At 34.8% G+C, this 23,975-nt stretch overlaps 2 protein-coding genes and 1 long non-coding RNA gene across 6 annotated transcripts; 2 read left to right on the top strand and 1 right to left on the bottom strand.

The window, feature by feature from the left end:
• The first annotated feature begins 1,119 nt into the window (after positions 1 to 1,119).
• On the top strand, positions 1,120 to 3,861 carry LOC144549845 (uncharacterized). The gene is made up of 7 exons (XR_013509885.1): positions 1,120 to 1,194; positions 1,469 to 1,932; positions 2,106 to 2,182; positions 2,382 to 2,429; positions 2,687 to 3,187; positions 3,350 to 3,439; positions 3,611 to 3,861. It is a non-coding gene; the product is annotated as an uncharacterized LOC144549845 (long non-coding RNA).
• Positions 3,862 to 13,792: 9,931 nt separating this feature from the next.
• LOC144574639 (uncharacterized) lies at positions 13,793 to 17,872 on the top strand. Of its 2 annotated transcripts, none has more exons than XM_078324658.1 (8): positions 13,793 to 14,227; positions 15,074 to 15,218; positions 15,473 to 15,623; positions 15,720 to 15,845; positions 15,925 to 16,005; positions 16,109 to 16,301; positions 16,778 to 17,060; positions 17,401 to 17,872. In XM_078324658.1, exons 1-8 carry the CDS (start codon positions 14,036 to 14,038, stop codon positions 17,625 to 17,627), a joined length of 1,398 nt encoding a protein of 465 aa, XP_078180784.1. In that variant the 5' UTR covers positions 13,793 to 14,035; the 3' UTR covers positions 17,628 to 17,872. The 2 variants fall into 2 exon arrangements, with proteins under 2 accessions (XP_078180784.1, XP_078180779.1); XM_078324653.1 differs by having other exon boundaries at positions 13,799 to 14,227; positions 15,922 to 16,005.
• A 1,518-nt stretch (positions 17,873 to 19,390) lies between these two features.
• On the bottom strand, positions 19,391 to 23,734 carry LOC144574623 (2,3-bisphosphoglycerate-independent phosphoglycerate mutase). Of its 3 annotated transcripts, none has more exons than XM_078324636.1 (10): positions 23,592 to 23,733; positions 23,237 to 23,413; positions 22,690 to 22,817; positions 22,218 to 22,368; positions 21,912 to 22,115; positions 20,742 to 21,166; positions 20,297 to 20,489; positions 20,121 to 20,216; positions 19,861 to 20,013; positions 19,391 to 19,771 (listed from the first exon to the last, which is right to left on the bottom strand). In XM_078324636.1, the coding sequence occupies exons 2-10, from the start codon at positions 23,396 to 23,398 to the stop codon at positions 19,607 to 19,609; spliced, it is 1,677 nt and encodes a 558-aa protein (XP_078180762.1). In that variant the 5' UTR covers positions 23,399 to 23,413; positions 23,592 to 23,733; the 3' UTR covers positions 19,391 to 19,606. The 3 variants fall into 3 exon arrangements, with proteins under 3 accessions (XP_078180762.1, XP_078180769.1, XP_078180775.1); XM_078324643.1 differs by lacking the exon at positions 23,592 to 23,733 and adding an exon at positions 23,533 to 23,588; XM_078324649.1 differs by lacking the exons at positions 19,391 to 19,771; positions 19,861 to 20,013 and adding an exon at positions 20,022 to 20,058 and having other exon boundaries at positions 20,101 to 20,216; positions 23,592 to 23,734.
• Positions 23,735 to 23,975: the final 241 nt, after the last annotated feature.

The raw sequence follows: 23,975 nt of genomic DNA, 5'->3' as shown, positions 1-23,975 counted from the left end.
ATATATATATAGAGAGAGAGAGAGGAGGGTTCAAATGCCTTCATTTTTTGTGTCTCCATCATGTCTTCATTTTTAGACACTTAAATAACTCAAAATTTAAAACTTAAATGTCAAAATAAAACCGTTAGATGTGATCTATGTTATTTTCTATATGTGACCATAAAAAATTATTACATTTTGATTTTGTTTTTATGTGAATCAATAAATTAAAAAATCAACATCTAGAAATTATCCACATTAGTATACATTTTTACAAGCTCAAGATGACAACCAAAACAAAGTTAAAATGTCATAATTTTTTACACATGCATAGATAAAATGATGTAGTTCATATCCAACGGTTTTATTTTGAATTTTAAGATTTAAATTTTGAGTTATTAAAGTTTTTAAAAATGGAGGCACAAAAAATGAAGGCATTTGAACCCTCCTCATATCAGAACTCCTATAATAGCACCTTGGAATAAAGGGGACTGAATGGTGTATCTGTCCAAAGAAGATCTCAACCTTCCATTCAGTAAATCCAACGGTTCTGAACTATTGTGTTAAATATGAGATTATATATATATGTTTTATGTATCCGTATGTGTACAAGTTTAAAATTAGTTACGCGATAGTTCGCCGCATGCAAAGTTATACATAAATTGTATCTTTTTCCACGGGGTTTTTCTGCTCCGCCTATTTTCTTTTTTTCTTTCCGTCCTCTAACCGATTGGCCTTTTCTTCTTTCCTTCCCCTAACCTGCTCCCCGTTTTCTTTCTCCTCCGTCTCTGACTCTCTCCTAGATCGAAATTTTGGTGACCTCTAAGCGATCCAGATCGGACTTGCTCCCCGTTCTTTCTCCTCTGTCTCTTGTATCGACCTCCCTCCTCCTCCGCCACCTGCTATTCACAAAGTTCGAAGCGCTTGAAATTCGATCGTTGAGCAAACGCCGGCTTTTTGTTACAAAAAAAATTGCACCAAAATTTTGGGTATTCGCCCTAACATAGAAATTACGCGAGTTCCCAACGCAAACCGTACACCCCCGCCTTTCCTCTCTGCCTCTCCCTCTTCGCTTCCTCTTCGCCTCGCCATCCCGCTGCGCTCATACCCACCCCCTCCGCCAGTTCGCCCTATCTCTCAACCGAGCACAAACCCTCCCCCACTGTCTCTCTCGCTGAGGACTGATCATCTACCAGTTCGCCACACTCTCTCTAGGTATGTTATTTTAGTTCAGTAGTTATTAGATTTTTCTCGTGTGAAATTGGTAAAATAATAAAAAAATTGAGAATTAAGGGCTAGGATTGAGCGTTTCAATTTGAAATTTTGTTAAATTAGGTTTGAATTAAGGGTTATGATCAAGGGTTTCAAACTTTGTGAAATTATTTCAATGTTATTTTCAGTTTAGGATTAAGGCTTCGATTTTTTGTTTTTTTGTTTTAGTTCAATGTTATTCTCGAGTTCTACCAACCCAATTAGTTTTGTTGTGTAGGTTTCAAATATCAACTCTGGCGACAAAGCTTGGTGTGAGAAAGATGGCATTGCTTGGAACATTGCCTTTTTCTGGCAAATTATATAATGGCTATTTCTGTAGCCTTTTATATGCCTCAGGTATCAATTATTATACCTGAATATCATAAATTTGTGTCAACGGTCATATTGATGCAGTGTACCAAACCAGCCAAAAATCAAGCTATAATCTGGCATGCGACCAGGTACAGGTACAACTCTTATAAACCCACCTGTTATATGTTCTTTAGTCATTTAGGTGGTGAATAATGGTCCATGTGCATGCTCTCTTAGCATTTGGTCTTGTCTTCCAGGCTACCTCTATATGCCTTTTCTCATGTCTTTCTTTCATTGGTATTTATTATGTAACTGCAGTTACTTTGTGCTAATGTTGCATTTCATGAAAAATGTCAGGCATGGATCTTGGAGCAAGCTAAAAATACAAAGGTAAATTGCATCTTTCAATTCAATCTTTTTTTTAGTAATCAGAATTGTTCTTCTAGCTTGCACTAGCAACAGGTTGTGTTGTTACTTGTGAGTTGATAATGACCAGAAACCACATATTATATTAGCAATGCAAGACTTTAACTGTTTACTGCTGTTACATTTGCATTGTGCAGGAAGCAATCTTGCAATTCGATCGGTTTATTTGGAACCTGTTCTATGCCGAATATTTGATATTTCCTTTGATATAGAGGTAAATTAGTTGTTTTACCTTTTCTTTTTCTTTTTAGACATGTACTCAGTAGCTATATGCGGTACAAGTGATTCTGGTTAAAATCAACTGTTTTTTAAATTAAAAAAAAGGTCAACTGCTATTAAAATCATTTTATTTGTACTTTGTATCACGGCCTATGATGTTTTTCCTTTATTTATTCTCAACCCTTTGCTTGCAGATGCAACACAAGAGAGGAGGCTTTTAGTTCTCTCTCTGAAGACTACTGGTAAAATAAACCCTAATTTCACAAATTAATAATATAGTTCATCAATATGTATAATTATTTTGTAAGTTCTCTCCCATTATTTGGCATGAGTATGTTGCTTGTCTACATAGAAAAGCATTTTGCTATATAGATTGTGTGCATAAGCTGATTGGTCATTTTATTGTGATGCTATTATAGAAAGTCATATGAATTTTGTTACTGTAATGTTAATTTTTTTTTATGACAATTACTTTGTTGTTGTTCTTTGTCATCTATAGCCTCTTTCAGTGGAATTAGGACCTGGTATCTTAGGCAACATCTTTGACGGAATTCAGGTTTTTCAAAGATAGTTCTATCGTGTCATTATTAAATTTTAAATTTCAATTACTGCTTTCGTTTTGGTTTTTAATGACTTATCTTATGTTCAATTGCACGTCATGATTTAGATCGATAAATTAAGCAGTGGATAGCTATTGTCTGAATCGCTTTTGTGCATTTTGTACTCTGGGAAAAGGGAAAATAGTTGTACCAATATTTATACAAAACTCAGGGACATAATTGTCAAATTTGTATTAGATTCTTGCATGGAACCTTTAAAATTCTTGACAGTTATTCTTTTGTAGAGCCATAGAAAAGTTGCAATCTTTTGTTGTTTGTGAATATGTCCTATTGCCGTGCCTGTACACATTTTATTTTTTTTATCCTCAAATTCACTCTTGCTATTTGTCTACTAATAAGTGGTTGCTAATGCATAGCGCAACTGGATAAAAGCTGTGTAGGTTAGTACCTTGATGAGATAAACTGATGAAAAGACAAACAATATTTGGTCTGACATATGATGTCATAATGTGTGGTTTATACTTTATATCATTACATTTTTGGTACTGTAATAGTTCTTGAGCCACCAATAGTTCCGTGAGTTAACTATATTGAAAATTCAGGTGTTAACTTCACCAATGACAAATCTGAATGCAATAGCTATTGAAGCATACAAGAAATATATCCTTGTGTCTCTTATGCACTCTGGTCAGGTATGTCTCTAATTTGATAAATCAAGTATATTCTTGCAATTGAGCCTAAATTAAATTAATTTGCAGCTCATCATTGAACCATAATTGGCTTTTTAAGTGGCACATTAGGTAATTTCTCTAATCAATTTTTTTTTTGTATGTTAATATGTGTAATTTATTATGAAATTGCAGATTGGGATTGGAAACTACGACTTATTTCATGAATTGGCAGTTCAATTTTGGTTAAAAAGTGTTCTTCTTGGAGATGGTAATTTCTTCCCTGGATGTTTGCCTTAGTTATTTTATATGTTCTCATTTTTCATTTTGAACAATTTAGTTATGAAGATGTATTATTTTTGTTTTCAGCTTTAAAATTAGTTATGTGTATAATCGAATGTTCTAAGTAATTGGTAAATGTGCTTAGTTTGTTCTATCTATTTGACCATCCAGTACACTATCATAGCAACAATTTTTTTTTCCAAATTTCTGTGATCTTTACCGGCGTTTAGTAAACGCCTTTGTGTAATTTTTTTTTTAAAAATTCTTGAGTTTTACCTGGTGTTTTGTAAGCGACGGATGTTTTGTGTAAAATTATACATTGTTGCTAATATAGAGATCATTGTTTTGTGTAAAAATTCTTGAGTTTTACCTGGTATTTTGTGTAAAATTATACATTGTTGCTAATATAGAGATCATCGTGCAATGTTAATTGGGTGCAAAAGAAAATTGAAATGGCAACTGTGATGTCTGTTTTCTTCATGTGATCATGATTGTATGCCTTATTTTTTCCAAGATTTAGAAACTCTGTACAAACAGTACCTGAGAATGAATGTGACGCTTGTTAAACAATTTATTATGGATGGCATTCAGAAAAATAATTCATACAGTTCCAATCTTAGCTCATAATTGTTTTCGGAATTTGTTAGCTTGGTCATTTCTAGAAATTATAGGCTACTGAAAAGCGGGTCTCACAGCAACGCGTGGCCGGCACTTACTAGTATATATATAGAGAGAGAGTGACTAATGTGCATTTGTATGCATATGACCCGATATGCATGTTGGGGTTTTGACGGTTCAAACCCATTGATTTAGCTTAACAACGGAAGTGTGTAAAACAAAATTTTTACGGTTAAGTTAAGCTAAGAATTAAACGAGGTATGTTAGGAAACTTTCCAAGGCGGTCCACCTTCAGTATTCCTTTGGCATCAAAACCTCATTTAATTCATTTACAGATCTACTCCATAATTGATTTTCTAAAGCATTAAATCTATTTACCAATTAAATAGATTAATATAACATGTTTATACCTCGTTTCCAAATCTCAGTTGGAATGCATATTAAGCGAGAAGAGCTACACCAAGGAAGGAATCGACTCGGAGTATCACACGTGTGATACCTCTATTGGTTATCCACCAGGACTAACCGGAGAGCGGTTTATTTCTTTTGCCAGAAATACCGTAAACTGCAGTTTTCTGCAAAAACACTATTCACCGAAAAAGGGACAAAATAAATATATTTATGACTCAAAGTTATTCCGTTTCACTTAAAAGCAAAACCAGAAATACCGCAGAGTTTGCAAAAATATATTATTTCCGAATCTCGTAATAACCGAAATCGGGGAAGAGAGAAATTTTGATTAACGAAGTAATCAGATTAACACGTGAATTAGTAAGTTTTCTCTTTCACCCTCACCCCTCTGATACCTCGCATATTTAGCCTATATTTGACTTGATTTCTTACCAAATTCACGTTCTAAATTGTCAAAATCATGTGCATTTCATTGATATATCCTTAGAATTTGGTACTGCTGAGAGTTTGTTTGTTTTCTGCAGGATTGGAGCAAAATAAACGAAGAAACAGCATTTTTGGACTCTCTGGTACGGCCCTTACCAGGTTTGGTACGACCCTTACCAGGTTTGGTACGGCCCTTACCAGACTTAGCCGATCCAGCCTCCCTCCCATCTTGTACGGCCTAGCCGTACCACTTTGGTACGGGCCGTACATAGATGCCGCTTGGCAGAATTCAAATCTTGGCAGAGGCTATTTAAAGCGAGGGATCTCTCCATTTTTGATATCCACATTTTCATTCCAAATAAAGAGCTCAGAGAAAGAGAGAAAGAGAGCAAAGGAGCAAGGAGAGAAGAAGAAGGAAGAGGAAGAGGCGAAAATCGACGGATCAACCTCTTCTCCACTCCCGATCTTCGATCTAGTTCTATCATGCCTCTCTTTATCTCTTTATTTGTATTTCTGGACAGATCTATGACTTGTGAGTAGTTGATCATTGTTTCTAGGGTTTGTAGATGGATTTTCTTGATTTGTGTTGCTTTTCTTGATTTGGATCTTGTATGAACTCTTTTGATTGTATTGATTGTGTATTTGCTTGTCTTGATTGCTTTGTCTTGCTGTAATTGCATGTGGTGTGCCTATAGTGGTAGATCAACCCTAACAAGGTCATGTGACCATTGTCTTCTCTCAACCAAACCAATCCCTTTAGGTAGACTTGTTCGAATTGAAGCCGAAAGGTTGAATTCTCCCCTAATTGACAGATTAGAGGATACCTTAGATCTCCAATCAATCAACTAGAGGATCTGGACCAAAACACGAGAGTTGAGGTTTAGAAACCCTAGAAGGTGAAGAATTGACTCCAAAACCTAGATCTTGAACCAACAAACGAGAGTTGAGGTTTAGGAACCTTAGGTATGGTCAATTGAACATTTCTCAAGAGTTTAATACGAGGTACCAGCAAGAAATGCATCAACTCGAACTTGTAAGCTCTGTTCTAGTAAATCGGTACGGGTCTTACAAGAGTGGTGCGGCCTACCCGTACCAAGCCCCACTCGGCTTGGTCGGACCAGATTGGTGCGGCCTAGCCGTACCAACTTGGTAAGACCCGTACCACTAGAGGCAAATCAGAGATGAAGTCTGAAACCCTTGAAACATCTTTTATCCTAAATCAAAACACAGTTTATACTTTTCCTTGCACAGTCACTATTCTATTGCATTGTTTGATTGCTAGAGTTGATTCTTTAGAAAGATTAAGTACCAAAACTCCCTCTTTCTCACTTCTAGTTTTTAGTCGAGATAAGTAGATTCTAGATAAAGAAACCGTCCCTGTGGATCGATACCCGATTATACTCCTCGATAGGGTTGTGCACTTGCAACCCTAATCGGAAGGTGTAACCGCAGTTTTAAAAGGTACGCTCCCAAGCGTACCGAAACTTGCGTTGCGCTTTCACGCGAACACCCTCTATTTATAGGTTTTGAGGAGGTTCACAAAAGACCGAAATACCCCTCAAAACAAATCTATTTACCAAAATACCTTGACACCTCATGCTTTAATATGTGAAATGACCAAAATACCCCTTCCACCTCACATGCCACCTTGCAAAGCACATGGGGAGGTCGGCATAGGGGTGAAAAGACCATTTTGCCCTTGGCCCATTAAAGCATGAATAGTATGGGCTTTGATTTTGGGCTTTAACTTTGGGCTTTTAATTTTAATTAAGGCTTTGATTATTTTGGGCTTTTAAATCCACAATTCAAATCCATAATTAACAATTAAAATTCTAAATCAAATATATATAATTGTCATGTACAATTATATTTCTTTTCGGTTGTTGTTCGGTAACTTTTATACAACGTAACGTGTACGTTTATAAATTAACCGTTGTTTCTGCTTGTCATTTTTATATGACATTTATAATTTAATTATATCACGTATAATCAATTATAACCATCTTAATATTAATTATAATCAATTTATAATTAATCAGTAAGATTCTCCGAGTAGCTCCTATATGGTGTGACCCAATAGGATCTGTGTTATGTTGGTAAATAGAGTTAAAACTGTTTTAACTTCTATAATCATGAGCGGCATCTGGCAGTATACATCATGACCATCCAATTATACAGATGATGCTGTACTGTACAATATCACGATCCAGTAAACAATTTACTTGTGTCTGTTCTTCTGTCTCATAGCTATCAGATCAGTTTCAAGGTAGATGTGTGTCATCCTTGCTAACTGAATCTTTTCTTGATCTTGAGTAGATTATCAAATATAATTACTCTTGTAATTATACCGCATGCATATAATCTAACTCTACCAAGGGGCCCAGTGATGCTATAGCTCGTATAAAATACGAGGGACAAATAGTACTTTTGGCAGACTATCACTTCCTCAGCTAAGCTATACATATGGAAGTGCTACCGTTATGACTGCTTTTTACGGACAGCGTTAGATAACACTTACACATACATATTTCTTAGTGGGAACGATAAATACCTCATACTGTAGAACTTGACACTGAATGAAAACATTAATGACACGAACACAATTCTATTTAATGTTTCATTCGGGGTCTGTCAAATACCATGTTCCTAGAACATGTATCTATGTGATTAAAATGACATCTCGTGTCAGGTGGTTTGTAAAACTTAACCATCTTTTAATCCACATACTAACCTTATAGTGGTAATTAGTGTTCCTGCTAATTACCTTGGTCAGTGACCTTTTAAGAGTGTATATCATCTATATTATGGAGTTTCACAATTTCAGTCATGAACTCGAAATGATCCATAAATGCAATAATACTCAAGGCAACAAAATGATATATAAATAAACATTCAATTCATGAACAAAGCTTTATGATAAATTATCGTATTATTGACTTCTAGATTATTACAAACTAACAATGCATACGGTCCAAATTTGAAATTTTAAAATCTAAAATGTCGATCTGAGCCGTTCATCTTGTTCTCCATATTAATATGTGGTTGGAGATCAAATTTTACATTTTTCTGAATTTGATTACTATTTATTAAGCCACTTTGGAAATTGTTGATCAACCGGTGGCTTAACAAAACAGTAAAATCAGTAGCCACCGTTGGATCAGCAATTTTCAAAGTGGCTTAATAAATAGTAAAGAAATTCAGAAAAATGTAAAATTTGGTCTCCAAGCACATATTAATATGGAGAACAAGATGAATAGTTCGGATTGACATTTTGGATTTTGAAATTTTAAATTTGGACCGTATGCATATCGGGCCATATGCATACGAATGCACATTAGTCACACACACTCTCTCTCTCTCTCTCTCTCTATATATATATATATATAGAGAGAGAGAGAGAGAGAGAGATGGGCTATGGTGAGTTGCAAAGTAAAATGACTATTTTACTTCACACTCATATTTTGTGATTTTAAAGTTCAAAACGTCGATCCGAACACTCAACATGATCTCCATATTGAAATGTGCTTGGAGACCAAATTTTACATTTTTTGGAATTTTTTTGCTATTTATTAAGCCATTTTGAAAATCACTGATCCGGTGGTCCAGAAATTTCTACTGTTTTTACTGTTCACTGGAATTTTGGGCAAGATGAGTCTTTAAAGTATGGGTAAATTTGTGATTTTAGAGGGTTAGATATTATTATTTTATAGTTTTTAGATACATTTGATATATTACAGAATTAGTATGGATAAATTTGTGATTTTTTATAATTTTTAAGGGCAATTACGATATTATAATTTTTTTAGGAGAAAATACGCAATATTGAAATTTTTGAAAGGAATATGTGAAATTCCCTCAAACTTTTTGGAGCTGAGTATTATAGTTTTCTTATAATTTCATTATAACTCAACCTTTTCACTTTTCCTTATTTTGTGCAACTCATTGATCTTTTTAGCAAATATGCAACAATCTTTCATTATTTCTATCTCATTGAACAAGCAAATGATACTTTTGAAATCTCTTATGATAATTATTCGCGTCTTAACATATCTTCTTGTTATAAAGTTGGATAAACCAATCTTTGCGTAAGGATTATATTACCAAACAATTTCAGAAATTCAAAGATAAGATGGGATTGGGCTTATCTCAAAATAAAAGATAATTGTCTTTGCGTAAGGCCTATATTATCAAACACCTTTAAATTTTTTTTAAGGTTAGATGTGATATGACTTCTATCCCGAAGTGTTGATTTTCAATAACCCAAAACCTATGAGCTTATTTGGTAAAAGCTAGAATAGAGAATAAGTGAAAAATAGAATATCCTTTGGTTCCTCACTATTTTTATCACATCTGGCAAGTATGAAATCGTTAAAGAATATTATCGGACAGTGACAGAATAAGAAGTTCATTATGATGATGGCTGAATTTGATAAAAAAAATATTATGTCAAGAATATTATCGGGTAGTGACTGAATAAGAAGTTCATTTTGATGATAGATGATTTGACAATATATATATATATATATATGGTCCGGCTAATTTGCTGCCGGCAGCATTTTAGCCGGAGGTGCTGCCGTCCTTTTTTATTTTTGTGATGTCCAAATAACAAATCCAAACCGTTAGATGTTTAATCTATATTATAATCTACTTGGAGACCAAATTTTACATTTTTTGAAATTTTTTTACTGTTTATTAAGCTGATTTGAAAACTGCTGATTTCAGTAAATTTCTGCAGCATTGAAATCAGCAGTTTTCAAACCAGCTTAATAAATAGTACAAAAATTCCAAAAAATATAAAATTTGGTCTCCAAGTAGATTATAGTATAGATTAAATATCTAACGGTTTGGATTTGTTGTTTGGACATTACAAAAAAAAAAAAAAGGCGGCAACACCGCCGGCAGCAAATTAGCCACAGTCTATATATATATATATATATATATATATATATATATGAGGAGGGTTCAAATGCACCCAAATTTTTGTGCACCCAAATGCACCCTATCCTTTTTCTCCATTTTCAAAGTCCGAATAGTCAATCCGAACCATTAGATGCGATCTACATATTAAGATGTGCTTGGAGACCAAATTTTACATTTTTTGGAATTTTTTTACTATTTATTAAGCCACTTTGAAAATCGCTGATTTTACATTTTCTGGACCATTGGATCAGCGATTTTCAAAGTGGCTTAATAAATAGTAAAAAAATTCCAAAAAATGTAAAATTTGGTCTCCAATCACATCTTAATATGTAGATCGCATCTAACGGTTCGGATTGACTGTTCAGACTTTGAAAACGGAGAAAAAAGATTTGAAAAATAGGGTGCATTTGAACCCTCCTCTATATATATAGAGAGAGAGAGATGGGCTGCGGTGAGTTGCGAAGTAAAGCGACTATTTTACTTCACGCTCATATTTTGCGATTTTAAAGTTCAAAACGTCAATCCGAACTATTCATCTTGTTCTCCATATTGAAATGTGCTTGGAGACCAAATTTTACATTTTTTGAAATTTTTTTACTATTTATTAAGCAATTTTGAAAGTCGCTGATCTGATGGTCCAGAAAATTTTACTGTTTTTACTGTTCACAGCAAAACAGTAATTTTAAAAAATGCTTAATAAATAGTAAAAAAATTTCAAAAAAAATGTAAAATTTGGTCTCCAAGCACATTTCAATATGGATTAAACATCTAACGGTTCGGATCAGTCGTTTGGACTTTCAAAATAAAAACAGGCGTGAAATAAAAATGCATTTTACTTCGCAACTCACCGTAGCCCGTCTCTCTCTCTATATATATAGAGAGAGAGAGAGAGAGAGAGTAGCTAATATCAAAACGTTTGCACCACGCCTCCGTGCAACCAAGTCATTTTTTGATTTTTAAAGTCCAAATGATTGATCCGAACCGTTAGATGTGTTCTCCATATTAAAATGTGCTTGGAGACCAAATTTTATATTTTTTGGAATTTTTTTACTATTTATTAAGCCACTTTGAAAATCGCTGATCCAACGGTGGCTTAACCAAACAGTAAAATCAGAAGCTACCGTTGGATCAGCGATTTTCAAAGTGGCTTAATAAATAGTAAAAAAATTCCAAAAAATGTAAAATTTGGTCTCCAAGTACATTTTAATATGGAGAACACATCCAACGGTTCGGATTGATCATTTGGACTTTAAAAATCGGAAAATGACTTGGTTGAACGGGAGGCGTGGTGCAAATGTTTTGATATTAGCCACTCTAGCGCTCTCTCTCTCTATATATATATATTATTCCACAAGACATAATTAGAGCAAGACATTTGCTATTTTATATAAACAAATGCTTCATTAATTGAAGGACAAACTATGAAAGTTTATTAGAAATAAAATTTACAACCGTTTTGAGTCATAAGGGTCACTAATAAGTAATTTAATATCCTTTTATCTGTCCCTAATTTAGCCTATTTTACCTCACGAAAAATGTATTCTTCGCAATTTCATTCCTGTAATAGTTTATTTCATCTGATAAAATATGAAGATATAAAGAAATAAAGTATAGAAAAAAATATTTGAATGTAAATTTGTAACCCATTTTTTTTGCTCTTTTATAATTCCATCTAACTTCGCTTTCAATCACAACGATTCTATTATACTATCATACTTTTCTATTATATCTATTACTAAGGTTAAAATGCATCATTAATTTTGTGCTCTAATTATGTTTCACGCTCTTATTTTTATTTTCAAAATCCAAACAGTTGATATAAACTGTACAACATGATCTTCATATTAAAATGTACTTGGAGATCAAATTTTATATTTTTTTGAAACTTTTTTACTATTTTGAATGATCAATAATCATATGAAAACAGTAATTTTGTATCTATATAAAAATAAAAAATATAAATAAAAAATTTGGACTCCAAGTACATTTTAATATAGAGATTATGTTGAGCATTTTAAATTGATTGTTTAGATTCTGAAAACAGATATAAAGATATGTAGTATGCTAAGGGTGCAGGTTAACCCTACTTTATATCCATATTCCACATCACTCTACAAACTATATCTTTTTGTACAATTATTCACGTCTTGTATTATTCTGAATGATTTGAATATGCTTCCTTTAAATTTTTGGAGATAAGATAGGATAAGAATAATCACGAAATAAAAATTCTCTCTCATTACGTTGTTAAAGGACAGTTTATCGGATATTATCATTTATCTTCACATTAGAACTTTACGCTACTTCATAAATGAAATTTTTTACGAAAATGCATGTGTCAATGGGAATGATACGGGTAGGGTGGAGCAATTTTTATATTCATACTCACTAAGAATTGATCTTATCCATACCCATTAAGAATTTTTCTTACTCTACCCTATCCATACCCGATAAAATTAGCGGGTAACGAAACGATAGTGAGCGAATAACGAATAATACAAATATAATAGTTTTATTATTTTTACAAATAAACTATCAAAACTTATCATGTCATACATATGCAATCACAATTACTAATATAAAATAAAAATATAAATATGCAATTAATTCTAACTAATTATTTTTTATTAAGCAAAAAAAAAAATCACAAATATCTCATCTAACAAATTCAATTCCTTAACTAATAATAAATTAACATTCAAATAAAAAGTAAAATGTTTAGCATTATATTTTTCTTATGATATAATTTATTTTGAGTATGACTAATATAACATCAATGTCATTTCAGTCTATATAACACCAACTCCAAAACCTATCAAATCGAGTTCAAATGGTGAATCTAAACCGTTCAAACCGATCTACTTCATTAGTTGTGCATTTACATGTAAAATTTATAAGTTTTTGAGTTTATTTGATATCAAGTCAAGCGGTCAAATGTGTGAGTTTTTAAGTTAATTTTAATATATTCATTTTTCAATTTTTTTTTCCGCTTGATTTGATACTAAAATAACTCGAAAATATAAAAAATTTGCATGTAAACACATCACTCATAAAGTAAATTGGTTTGAACGGTTTGGATTCACCATTTGAACTCGATTTGATAGGTTTTGGAGTTGGTTTGATAGGTTTTGGAGTTGGTGTTATATAAACTGAAATGACACTGATGTTATATTAGCCATACTCATTTATTTTATATAATTACCCGTTATCCAAGAGATACAAAATAATATTTACTCGTATCCATACCCGTTTTTCGAACAAGAAAAAATCATTACTCATACTCATATCCAATAAATTAATGAAAAAAAAATCTTATTCATATCCGTCTTATCGAATACGATACGAGTAGGGTAAACGATTGACACCCCTAAATGCATCAGGATAAAAAGGAAGTGCAGAAATTCTATTTTTCTGTATATGTTAGAACTATATATTCACCGAGTAAAAACTGAGATTCTCTATTCAAAATTTCTCAAATACAGAATCGGAGGCGACGAGGCTTCCACTTTATATCTTCAATGCCCATCGTACTAATGTTGGTCCAATGACAGTACTAACCGTTCGATTAATGATAAATATTTATTCATAATATTTTCCTAAATCGAACGGACAGGTTTCGATCTGATCTGATATTATCCTACAGGCATCGGATCCTGCTGTTTCAAATTTTATCAATTGAGAATTGATTTCAAGTTTCAAGTCCGACTCCCGACCAGAAAACGAAATAAATATACCTCCAAATTATATCTCCAAACCCTCCCCTCTTCTTCTCTTCTCTTCTCTTCCCTCGCGCTTCTCGTCACTGTACCTCCAGCTCGAACAAGGGTTTGTGGGTTTCTAGGGTTTCGAGCGTACTGGGCAGTGCTACCGCTCTCCGCTCTAGTCGGATTCCCTCGTGCTCTGATTTTCTCCGGTTTCTATTTCGAACGTCTGGGGCTTCCACGCAAAAAGAAGAGTTTTCTAATGGAGGGGAGGCGTATCACGGCTAGTCCGAGGCCGTGTAACGGACGGCGAATCTTGGCGAGGAAGAGGCAACGGTCGGAAGGGGTTGTAAATAGTGTGCAAAAGCTCATGCGAAGGGAGATCAGCTCGAAGAGAGATAGATCGTTTAGTATGAGCAATGCCCAGGAGAGATTTCGCAACATTCAACTCCAGGTTAAGTTATTTTTGTTTAATTTTAGTTGTTTGTGCAGCAAGCATCTTGGGTTTCTTTTATCACTGTGTTTGTTTATGTAATTGGTCAGCGGTGGGGAAAGCTCATTAACCATAGTACTGTGATTAGTGGAATTTGAAAATACTTTTAGATTGATCTCCAGAATTGAATTGAATTCTCATGATATCCTTAGTTTTTGGGTCACTTAGTTTGTTGTAGAATCTAATGTATTGCCTTTGGTTGAAGAAAGCTCATTATTGCACTTTGTTTGGTCAAAGTACAGTTTATGAAGCTCAAAATAGTCAGATTAGAGTTTGTGAAATTCATAATTGCACTTGATTCAGACATAACTGCGGAGCACCACATAGTGAGGGGCTTCTTCATAAGGATTTAGGAATATATGGGATGAGTCTGGACTTGCAAGCTCATTTCTGTTTGTTAATAAAAGTGCAAACAGGCAACCTAATTTCTACCACTTTCAAAGTAATTAACATAAATAATAAAGAAAATTATAATATAACCTGCCTGAGGTCTATGGTCAATGTAGCTCAGGTTAGAGTTTCTAATCTTTAAGTGATTGGCTCTTAAATGATATCGAATTTTGGATAATTAGAGTTAAGGTGCATGCCTTTAATGGATTTCATGTTAACTTTGCTAGAATAACACTGGCACGGAAAAATCATTTGACATGCCATTTTCATGGGTGATTAAATTACTTCCTAAAACATGCATGTTTCAATTTGACACAATCAGTAGGTTCTTATATGATTTTGCCCTAGTTACTAACTTTCCATAATTAGTTAGGATAATTACCAGAGTTTACTTATCTTGTAATTTAAATTATTCAGGAGGAGTTTGATACCTATGACCCCAAGGAAAACAGTCTTCTACTGCCTTACTTGCGAAAGAGGTCAAAAATTATAGAGATTGTTGCGGCACGTGACATTGTCTTTGCGTTAGCCCAATCTGGCATCTGTGCTGCTTTTAGCCGAGGTTTGAGCTTCTCTCGCAATCTATATTTTCGGAATTAGTAATGTTATGTACATATGCATGCTGGTAAGAGACTGGGTGTATGTTGACATTGTCTGTTCTTTTATAAAAGTGTATACTGTGCCATATATTTAATCGTAATGGAAACACATGTCATAAATTGTTGCCTGATTTGGTGTTTGTGAACAGGATTTACTTTTGCCCTTTAAGAGTTATCCTAACTTGCCTGAATTATTCTTTTAACATTTGTTTGACAGTGACAAATGAGAGAATTTGCTTTCTTAACGGAAGCCCAGATGAAGTAATTCGTAGCCTGTTTTACAACAAAAATAATGAGTCTCTTATTACTGTATCCGTGTATGGGTCTGAGAATTTCAGCTCTTTAAGATGCCGTACCACCCGTATCGAGTACGTGAGATACCTACCCAAACTTCCATTTTTATCCCTCTTATTTCCTGCTTGCATTCTTACGCTTACTAGTTCTCTTTGCAATTGCTATTGAAGGTACATTAGAAGAGGAAAGCCAGATGCTGGATTTCCCCTTTTTGAAACTGAGTCACTGAAATGGCCTGGATTTGTTGAGTTTGATGATGTAAATGGAAAGGTTCTTACTTATTCCGCTCAGGATAGGTATGTGAATTTCATATTTTGGCTGTTTTTATTCTTTTGTATAATCTTATACATATTGTTTAATCATTTGTTGTAGCAGCACTTACAAGGTATTTGACTTGAAGAATTACACCTTGCTGTACTCCATTTCAGATAAAAATGTTCAAGAAATAAAAATAAGGTACACTTCTTTGTTGCTCTCCCTCTCTCTTCACACACTATTTTTTAAATTTCTATTTTTATATATACTGATTAAACTGATTTGGCTCTTCGTTTGTTTGCAGTCCTGGTATAATGCTGCTAATATATACGAGGACAAGCAGTTATGTACCACTCAAGATACTGTCAATAGAGGATGGTACTCTATTAAAGTCATTCAACCATCTCCTCCACCGGAATAAGAAAGTAGATTTTATTGAACAATTCAATGAGAAGCTTCTTGTCAAGCAAGATGGCGAGAATCTCCAAATTCTTGATGTAATATTTTTTTGCCTATTTCTCTTTCCTTTTCTTTTACGAATATGCTTCCTAATAGAATGCTATCTACAAGTGAGAATTGACATGTTTTTGGTATACATTGTGTGCGTGCATCAGAAAATGATTAGAATGACAAGGATGTTACATTTATTGTATAGTATTGGTACTCTATGCATTACTACAACTCTACATTAAAGATACCGACAGTTGTAGATAGCATTAAGTTCTAACATTTAATATCCATATAATTTGAGTTTTCTTCATTTTTCCTTAAATAACATTACTTAAAATAGCTGGAAGCCAAACACATTTAGGGCCTGTTCGGCGTGGGAAAAAAAATTCACTCAGACTTCGCGAAAATCAGCCCACATGCATAGTATTTCGGCCATTCAAAAATTTTCATTCCCGTTCCCTTTAAATGGCCGAACAGGCCCTTGATGACTTCCTGTTATTTTATTTATTTGTATGATGTGTAGGTGAGAAATTTCCAATTGACTGAAGTAAGCCGTACTGAGTTCATGACACCATCAGCCTTTATTTTTCTGTATGAATTGCAACTGTTCCTGACTTTCCGCAACCGATCGGTGGCGGTGTGGAATTTCAGAGGTGAGCTTGTGACCTCATTTGAAGACCATCTTCTGTGGCACCCTGATTGCAATACCAACAACATCTACATCACCAGTGACCAGGATCTCATAATTTCTTATTGCAAGGCCGACTCTGATGATTCCTCTTCTGATGGTGTTGCCCGTGCCAATGGTAATATGCTATTATTTTATTTTTTTGTGATGTTTACCGAATTCGTTCTTCTGCTATCGATTAAATTTGCCAGTTTCGTCGAAGGGTTTTGATGTCTAGTGCATGATATGCAAATTTTCAACCATAAAAAAAATCCCTTGGTGACAGAGACACCTCTTGTTTTATTTATGAACTTGGAAGTTTTCAAAAAGTTTGATGGACAGACCTGTTAGGTGAAGTATTTGAACATACCAATCTGTATAAACACATTACAGAAGTAAACCTTTTATACATCATGAATTATAATTAGGAGATTCTGAATTTGCAGCACTGACAAAAATTGTTCTTTGTGTAATTACAGCTGGATCGATTAACATCAGCAACATATTGACTGGGAAATGCCTGGCCAAAATAAGAGCTGGGTGTGGTGCAGCGAAGGATAACAACCGAAGAAAAGGATCCTCTAGTCGATTCAACAACACTGTTGCCGAGGCATTAGAAGATATCACTGCACTGTACTATGATGAAGACCGTGATGAGATCTATACGGGCAACCGCCAAGGCCTCGTCCATGTCTGGTCGAACTGAATCATGGTGGCCTTTTGGTTCAGTGACTGATTGGCAGGACCCACCTGCCATCTATGTTCTGTGTGTAACATGAAGTTGTGACTTAGGAGAGGTTAAGTCATTTACTAAGTTCATCTCACCATTCGTTGTAGCTTCCATTCATCTGTGAACCGTCATCTGCCCATATTTATTTGTACTAAAGCTTATTTAAGAGTAGTAGTAATTCAAAGTGTGTGTAACATCTGTTGTGCTGGTTTATATTTCTCATTATTTTCTCCTCCATTGGGTTAACAACTGTAGTTTGTTTTTCTGATAGTTTTGAACCAGACCTTAATTCATAGTTTCTTCTTGAAAAAAGTGAATAGATTCGATTGCTGCAGCCTTGGAATCAGAACAGAAAAAAATGTTGGCATTTGATTTGTTGACTTGATTCGTCTTGTGCTTTTAATGCAATCAAATAGCTCAATTAAAGATTCAGTATCGATATCAGATGAATACAAAAATTTCATTACGAGAGGTGGTTCTAATGCTGCAGAAATCATTTACACAAATGGTTCCATGCCTACTTAAATCATTTAAACGAGAGGATCACTATTGCAGCAGAAAATTAAGTCCAAAATTTACTGTTTAATTAATTTCCTGACTCGGTTCAGCTGAGAATTTTGCTTTCAAACATATTTGACATTCATAATACTGATGGATATCCTCACAGCTATGTTGTATGGATATGGATACGGATATCGTATCGGATACGATATGGATACGGCGATACAGCAATTTTCAAAAATTAAGGATACAATACGTCTATTATATATATTATTATTTATTATATTAATTATTTACTCGGATACATCTCTATGGGATCAGATGCGATACGTCTATCAAGGCAGTGAGGATATACATCTGTATGACCGTATTATAAATGTCAACTACCTGAATGATTGTGAGGCTCACAGGTCCTTGGCGTATCGTATCTTTGATTTTTGATATAATAGACGTATTGTATGGTTGACAGAAGTATTGTATCGTATCCTGAGGCTCTCAGTCATTCAGGTAGTTGACATCTATAATACGGATGTATATCCTCACTACCGGTTCATTGTCATTACATCACAGTGATCCTATCCATCAGTATTATAAATGTCAACTATGTTTTTAAGCAAACTTCAGCTGAACCAAGTCAGGAAAACACAGCCGCAATTCGTTTAGTTCATCAGGTAGTTGACATCTATAATACGGATGTATACCCTCACTGCCGGTTCATTGTCATTACATCACAGTGATGCTATCCATCAGTATTATAAATGTCAACTATGTTTTTAAGCAAACTTCAGCTGAACCAAGTCAGGAAAACACAGCCGCAATTCATCTAGTTCATCGCATATGCATATATTTACAGTTAGAATTTGATTAAATACATGCGTTTTACTGAATAATTTTACTCGACAAAATAATAGATTATACATGAACAAGTATCGGATATGAATAATTTGCTTGACATATGTTATCAGCAGGAAGTATTGATAAAGCATCAAACATAGTTCAATTCTTCTTAATTTAACTACAGAGTAGATTTTTTCTTTTGGTACAGCACTGTTAAATGGAAAAAAGATCTGGGTCAACTCAAGAAAAACTCTGGAACTGCACAAGAGATTTTAAGCAGTTTTTAATGCAGTGAAAAATGTTATATTGTATCCCCATAATCCACGTCATGTTGGTTTACCAGACCCATTCTTACTCCAACATTAAACCATATAGCCTAAATAAATAAAGAAATAAAAAGATTCCATCAGAACAGTACACTAGCACAAAAATTAGAGCTTATTTAGCCGTTCAGATAATTAAAGAGTGAAAACAAAACCTCTCAAACTCCAGGGTTCCTTTTGCTCTTCCTAATTTATGCAAATTCCTTTCCAACATTATTTAAATGATAAGGCAGTTTTTTTAACTAAACAAAGCCACAACAACAAAAGATACAACCAATCTCGATGATAAAATTTTCAGTTGTCAACAACTTCAATAAGAGTTGGCTCGTAGTCACTCGGGGCTTCAAATCCATGAAAATTCATGACAGTTGCCGCAACATTAGCCAATCCAGGAGTCTGCAAGTCAGTTCTGAACTTGACACCTGACGAGAGACCCGGGCCTCCAATTGCAACAGGCACCTATAATGTTCTCACACAATTAGAATTGGTATAAATCAAAATTGAGGTTTGATTATATTGTAAAAAATCAACGTATGAAGCTGTCTTACTGGTTGAAGAGTGTGGGATGTAAGTATCTGGATTTGCCCGTTCTTCAAAAGGGGTTCACCAGATTTGCCTCTTTTGACCATATCTTCTGCATTACCATGATCGGCTGTGACCACATATATGCCTCCCACTTGTTCTACCGCATCCAATATTATCTACAAAAATTAAACAAGATGAGTTACCAGCCACGAGAGAGAGAGGGAGAGAGAGAGAGAGAGAGAGAGAGAGAGAGAGAGAGAGAGAGAGAGTTGAGGATTTTGACCTTAACGGCCTCATCTGCAGCCTTGCAAGCAACCACAGTAGCTTCAATGTCACCGGTGTGCCCCACCATGTCACTGTTTGGCAAATTAACCCGAACCTAAAAAAAAAAAGCATACAGTTAATTTATAGGCTACAGAAAACAAAATGAATTTACTATGAATGCTGCATTTTTAATACCTGGTCAAATTTACCACTTAGGATTGCATCCCTGGCCCTCTCAGCAATTTCAACAGCCTTCATTTTAGGCTGGACATTGAATGTAATACCAACATCACTCGGGATCTCAACATATTCTTCTTTTGTCGCATCAAAGTATCCTGACCGGTTGCCGTTCCAGAAAAATGTCACATGACCAAATTTGACAGTCTCACTGCATTTAAAAAAAAATCAATTCTATTCAGGTCAATACTATGAAAATAAGATACACTCGGCGCAGGTACAGTTAATGTATGGTCCGCCTACCTCCTTAACCGAGACATGGGCCAAACCTTTTACATAAAAAGGCAAGAGTTCAGATTTAACAAGGTCTAATGGTTCCTGCTCCTTAGGAGCAACTTTAAGGCAAAAGAAAACAATACCTCACTCAGTATAAACATTTGTATTCATTAGAATTGTAACATACCTGCAAGCAAAGGTACGAATTCCATTGTATACTAAATATTCACCAGAAGTCCTTTCGATCTCAGGTGGAGAAACCAAGTAGTGGCTCGGAAGCTTGAGCTCCCCGTCATATTGCAACATACCAGCATAACGGATCTTGGGGTACCGTACCCGGTCAAACTTGTCAAAGTCCTCATACTCCAAGGCCTTGGCAAGCATTACCATGCGGTCAGCTCTGAAGTTGAATGTCACCACTGCATCACCATCTAAAATGGGTCCCACTGGGTTGCCACTCTCGTCAACTATTACAAAGGGAGGGATGTACTGGTCACTCATTTTTGGAAGTTCACGCAACTTTTTTACAGCTTCAACTGCATTTTGGAACTTGTGCGGTGCCTCACCAAGGACCTGTGCGTCCCATCCACGCTTGACTACGTCCCAGTCATTCTAAGCAAAGACAATACAAGAACATTATTATGAAAAAGAGTTACATAGTTGACCTCATAGAATAGTCCTATAGGGCCTCATAGTATAGTGTGGGGGTACGATTGGATGGGCTTGGGTTAGCGCTAACCCAAGAATAGAACTAATCCGGAGTGCTATTCCATGTTTGGGCACAGTTTCATCCAAACGCATGTGGAATTTGGAATGGGCTTCCATTTCTTACTATTTTGGTTGTGTTCGATTGATGGTGGAAGAACAGAATAGTGGAAGACTTAAAAGTGTTGGTAAATGAGCCAATTCCATCTCTTGGAAAAGGCCAATTCTATTATTCCACCATTCCCATGGAATAGAGAATCAGCTCACAACGGAATACAGAAGGGATCAAAGTGTAAAAAACAGGAGTTTGATTGCAAAATTACAGACCCAATTCCACTCAATTCTTTTTTTGTTCGGCAGGAATAGAACAGCTATTCCACTCTATTCTGCTTTTCCACACTTACCTTACAGGCCCATAAGGTTAAAGAGCTCCAGAAAGAAAAGAAAAAAAAAAGGCAATTCTCATATCCATCTCCTTGCTTGTAATTACTATTTAGAAAGTTACAAGGAGAATAGTGCATCTAAAATCACACAGATTTTCCATTAAAGATTCCAGAACAAGGACTTAAGTAACACACTTTATCAAATTATCCATTGACGTCAACAATTAAAGTATTTCTAGAACTCTTTTAATTTTTTTAGCGGGAATTACCTCGTAACGATCCATGGTGACGTACATACGACCACCACCAGATGCTATGCGTGCATCAACCCCCTTTGCACGTAACTCAGCAAGGTCTTTCTCAAGTGTTTCTACAAAGCCAATGCTAGAACCATCCAAGACATCACGACCATCAGTTAGGATGTGAACGCGGATCCTCTTTGCACCATGCTCACTTGCACCTTTCAGAAGCAACTACAAGAACAATTAAGAAAAGATAAAATTGATAAATTACGTTGGCATTTCAGAATGATAAAAGCACGTGTGCGCACGATAGTTTTGTCATTAATTTATTACCTGAACTTGGTCAAGCCTTGAATGGACACCTCCATCGCTACACAACCCAATAAGGTGAAGAGTGTTTTGATCAAAGCATTCCTTGATATACTTGAATCCCTCCCCTTCATAGAGTTTGCCAGATGCAAGTGCCTGATCCACCAACTTAGCACTAATAAGAAAACAAAAGAGTAACAAATATATTTTTAATTCAATTTAAAACAACAATATCATTTTGCTCATGAAAATAGATATACTGCTATTGTACTTTATCAATTGGGATAGACAAAAAATTTATGACAGCACTGTAAGTACAACCAATTAACAACCTCCCCCCAAAAGACAAAACACCTCCTTTCTGCCTTAATTGATAAGAAAACTTCCATTATGCAGGGCCATAAATGATATTTCAAGACTTGCAGGTTTCAAATATAAAGTGCCCCAAAAGAAGTATATCCAAATAAAATTAATCGATGAACAAAAAGAATTGTACCCTTGAGCAAAAATGCGACCAGCTCCAAGAGCGTTGTGACCAACTTCACTGTTTCCCATATCATCATCACTGGGAAGGCCGACAGCTGTCCCGTGAGCCTTTACCAGTGTCCATCTCTCGGGCTTACCCTTAAGAAGAGAAAAATTACAAGGAGTTAGTACTGGCGCTTTATACACACACAAATAAAAAAAACGTATGTTACCCACCCTCCAATAAGCAGTAAGAACCAGAAATTTTGGTAATTAATTGTTTAAAATATATTCTCTTCAACGGATGATTTTGCCTCAGATCAAGATAACAAAATAACAAGACAGGTTTAATACACCGCACTGCTCTCAAGGAAAGAAAAACTAATCATTGAAAGTGAACTGATAAACAGATTTCGTAAAAAATAAAACTTGACATAATTAGCAAGGAAATAATTCACTGAATAGCTAACTCAGGGTACTACCAATAACTAAAGGAAACCTATACAGTCAAATGTCAAGTCAAAGAATAATTGATATATGAAGTTAGGTACACAATTTTTTTTTTCTCAAATAAATACATTTTTAAGAGAATCCATGGTGGGGGTCTCAGCAATGTAGATGCAATTGTACTGATCGGGATTCGCCTCTCCCCATCCATCCAAAACCACGACGGCCACCTGCTTTCCCTTAGGAAGCTTCGGGTGATCCGCCAATTTCCATGATTTATCAGAGCCCACCATTTTCAAATGAAACTCCTGAAATAAAATATAAATTAAAACGACAGTGAATATTAAGAGAAACAAGTGCACAAGTAGATCGAAGAAATTGAGAGGGAAAAAGAAAGCATAATAATATTTAGATCTAAAAATAGTACACGATCTGATTAGCTAGCTGATATGAAGTTATGTAGAAATTGAGAAATCAGTGTCTTACCTGAAGATTGATGTAATAGAAGAGGGTTTAAGATAGAGAGATGTTTAGATAGCTGAGGATGCTTGGAGAAGAAGAAGCGATTTAGACAAATAATAAAACCAAGGTCTCGCTATATACACGCCCTACATTTCGGCCGTACACTCCAGTGTTAATCCTCTCCATTTATCTATAATTGGAGATATCCACGTCTAGGGTAAACGCTCCAATTTTAGGATAGACATAAAATAAAATAAAATTTTATTAGAAGTCTCACTATTTCGTTGTTTACTTCGGCAATAGCATAATTTTATTTTTAATAAATTTAAAAGTTACTTTTTTACATATTATATTTATTTTATGGTAATTATTATTATGCAAATTTTAAATTATTGTAAGAATTTCTTA

This window comes from Carex rostrata, chromosome 2, assembly GCF_964058835.1.
Source record: "Carex rostrata chromosome 2, lpCarRost1.2, whole genome shotgun sequence".
Lineage (NCBI taxonomy): Eukaryota > Viridiplantae > Streptophyta > Magnoliopsida > Poales > Cyperaceae > Carex > Carex rostrata.
The sequence above is the reverse complement of the archived record's forward strand: the minus strand, read 5'-3'. Positions and strand labels throughout refer to the sequence as shown.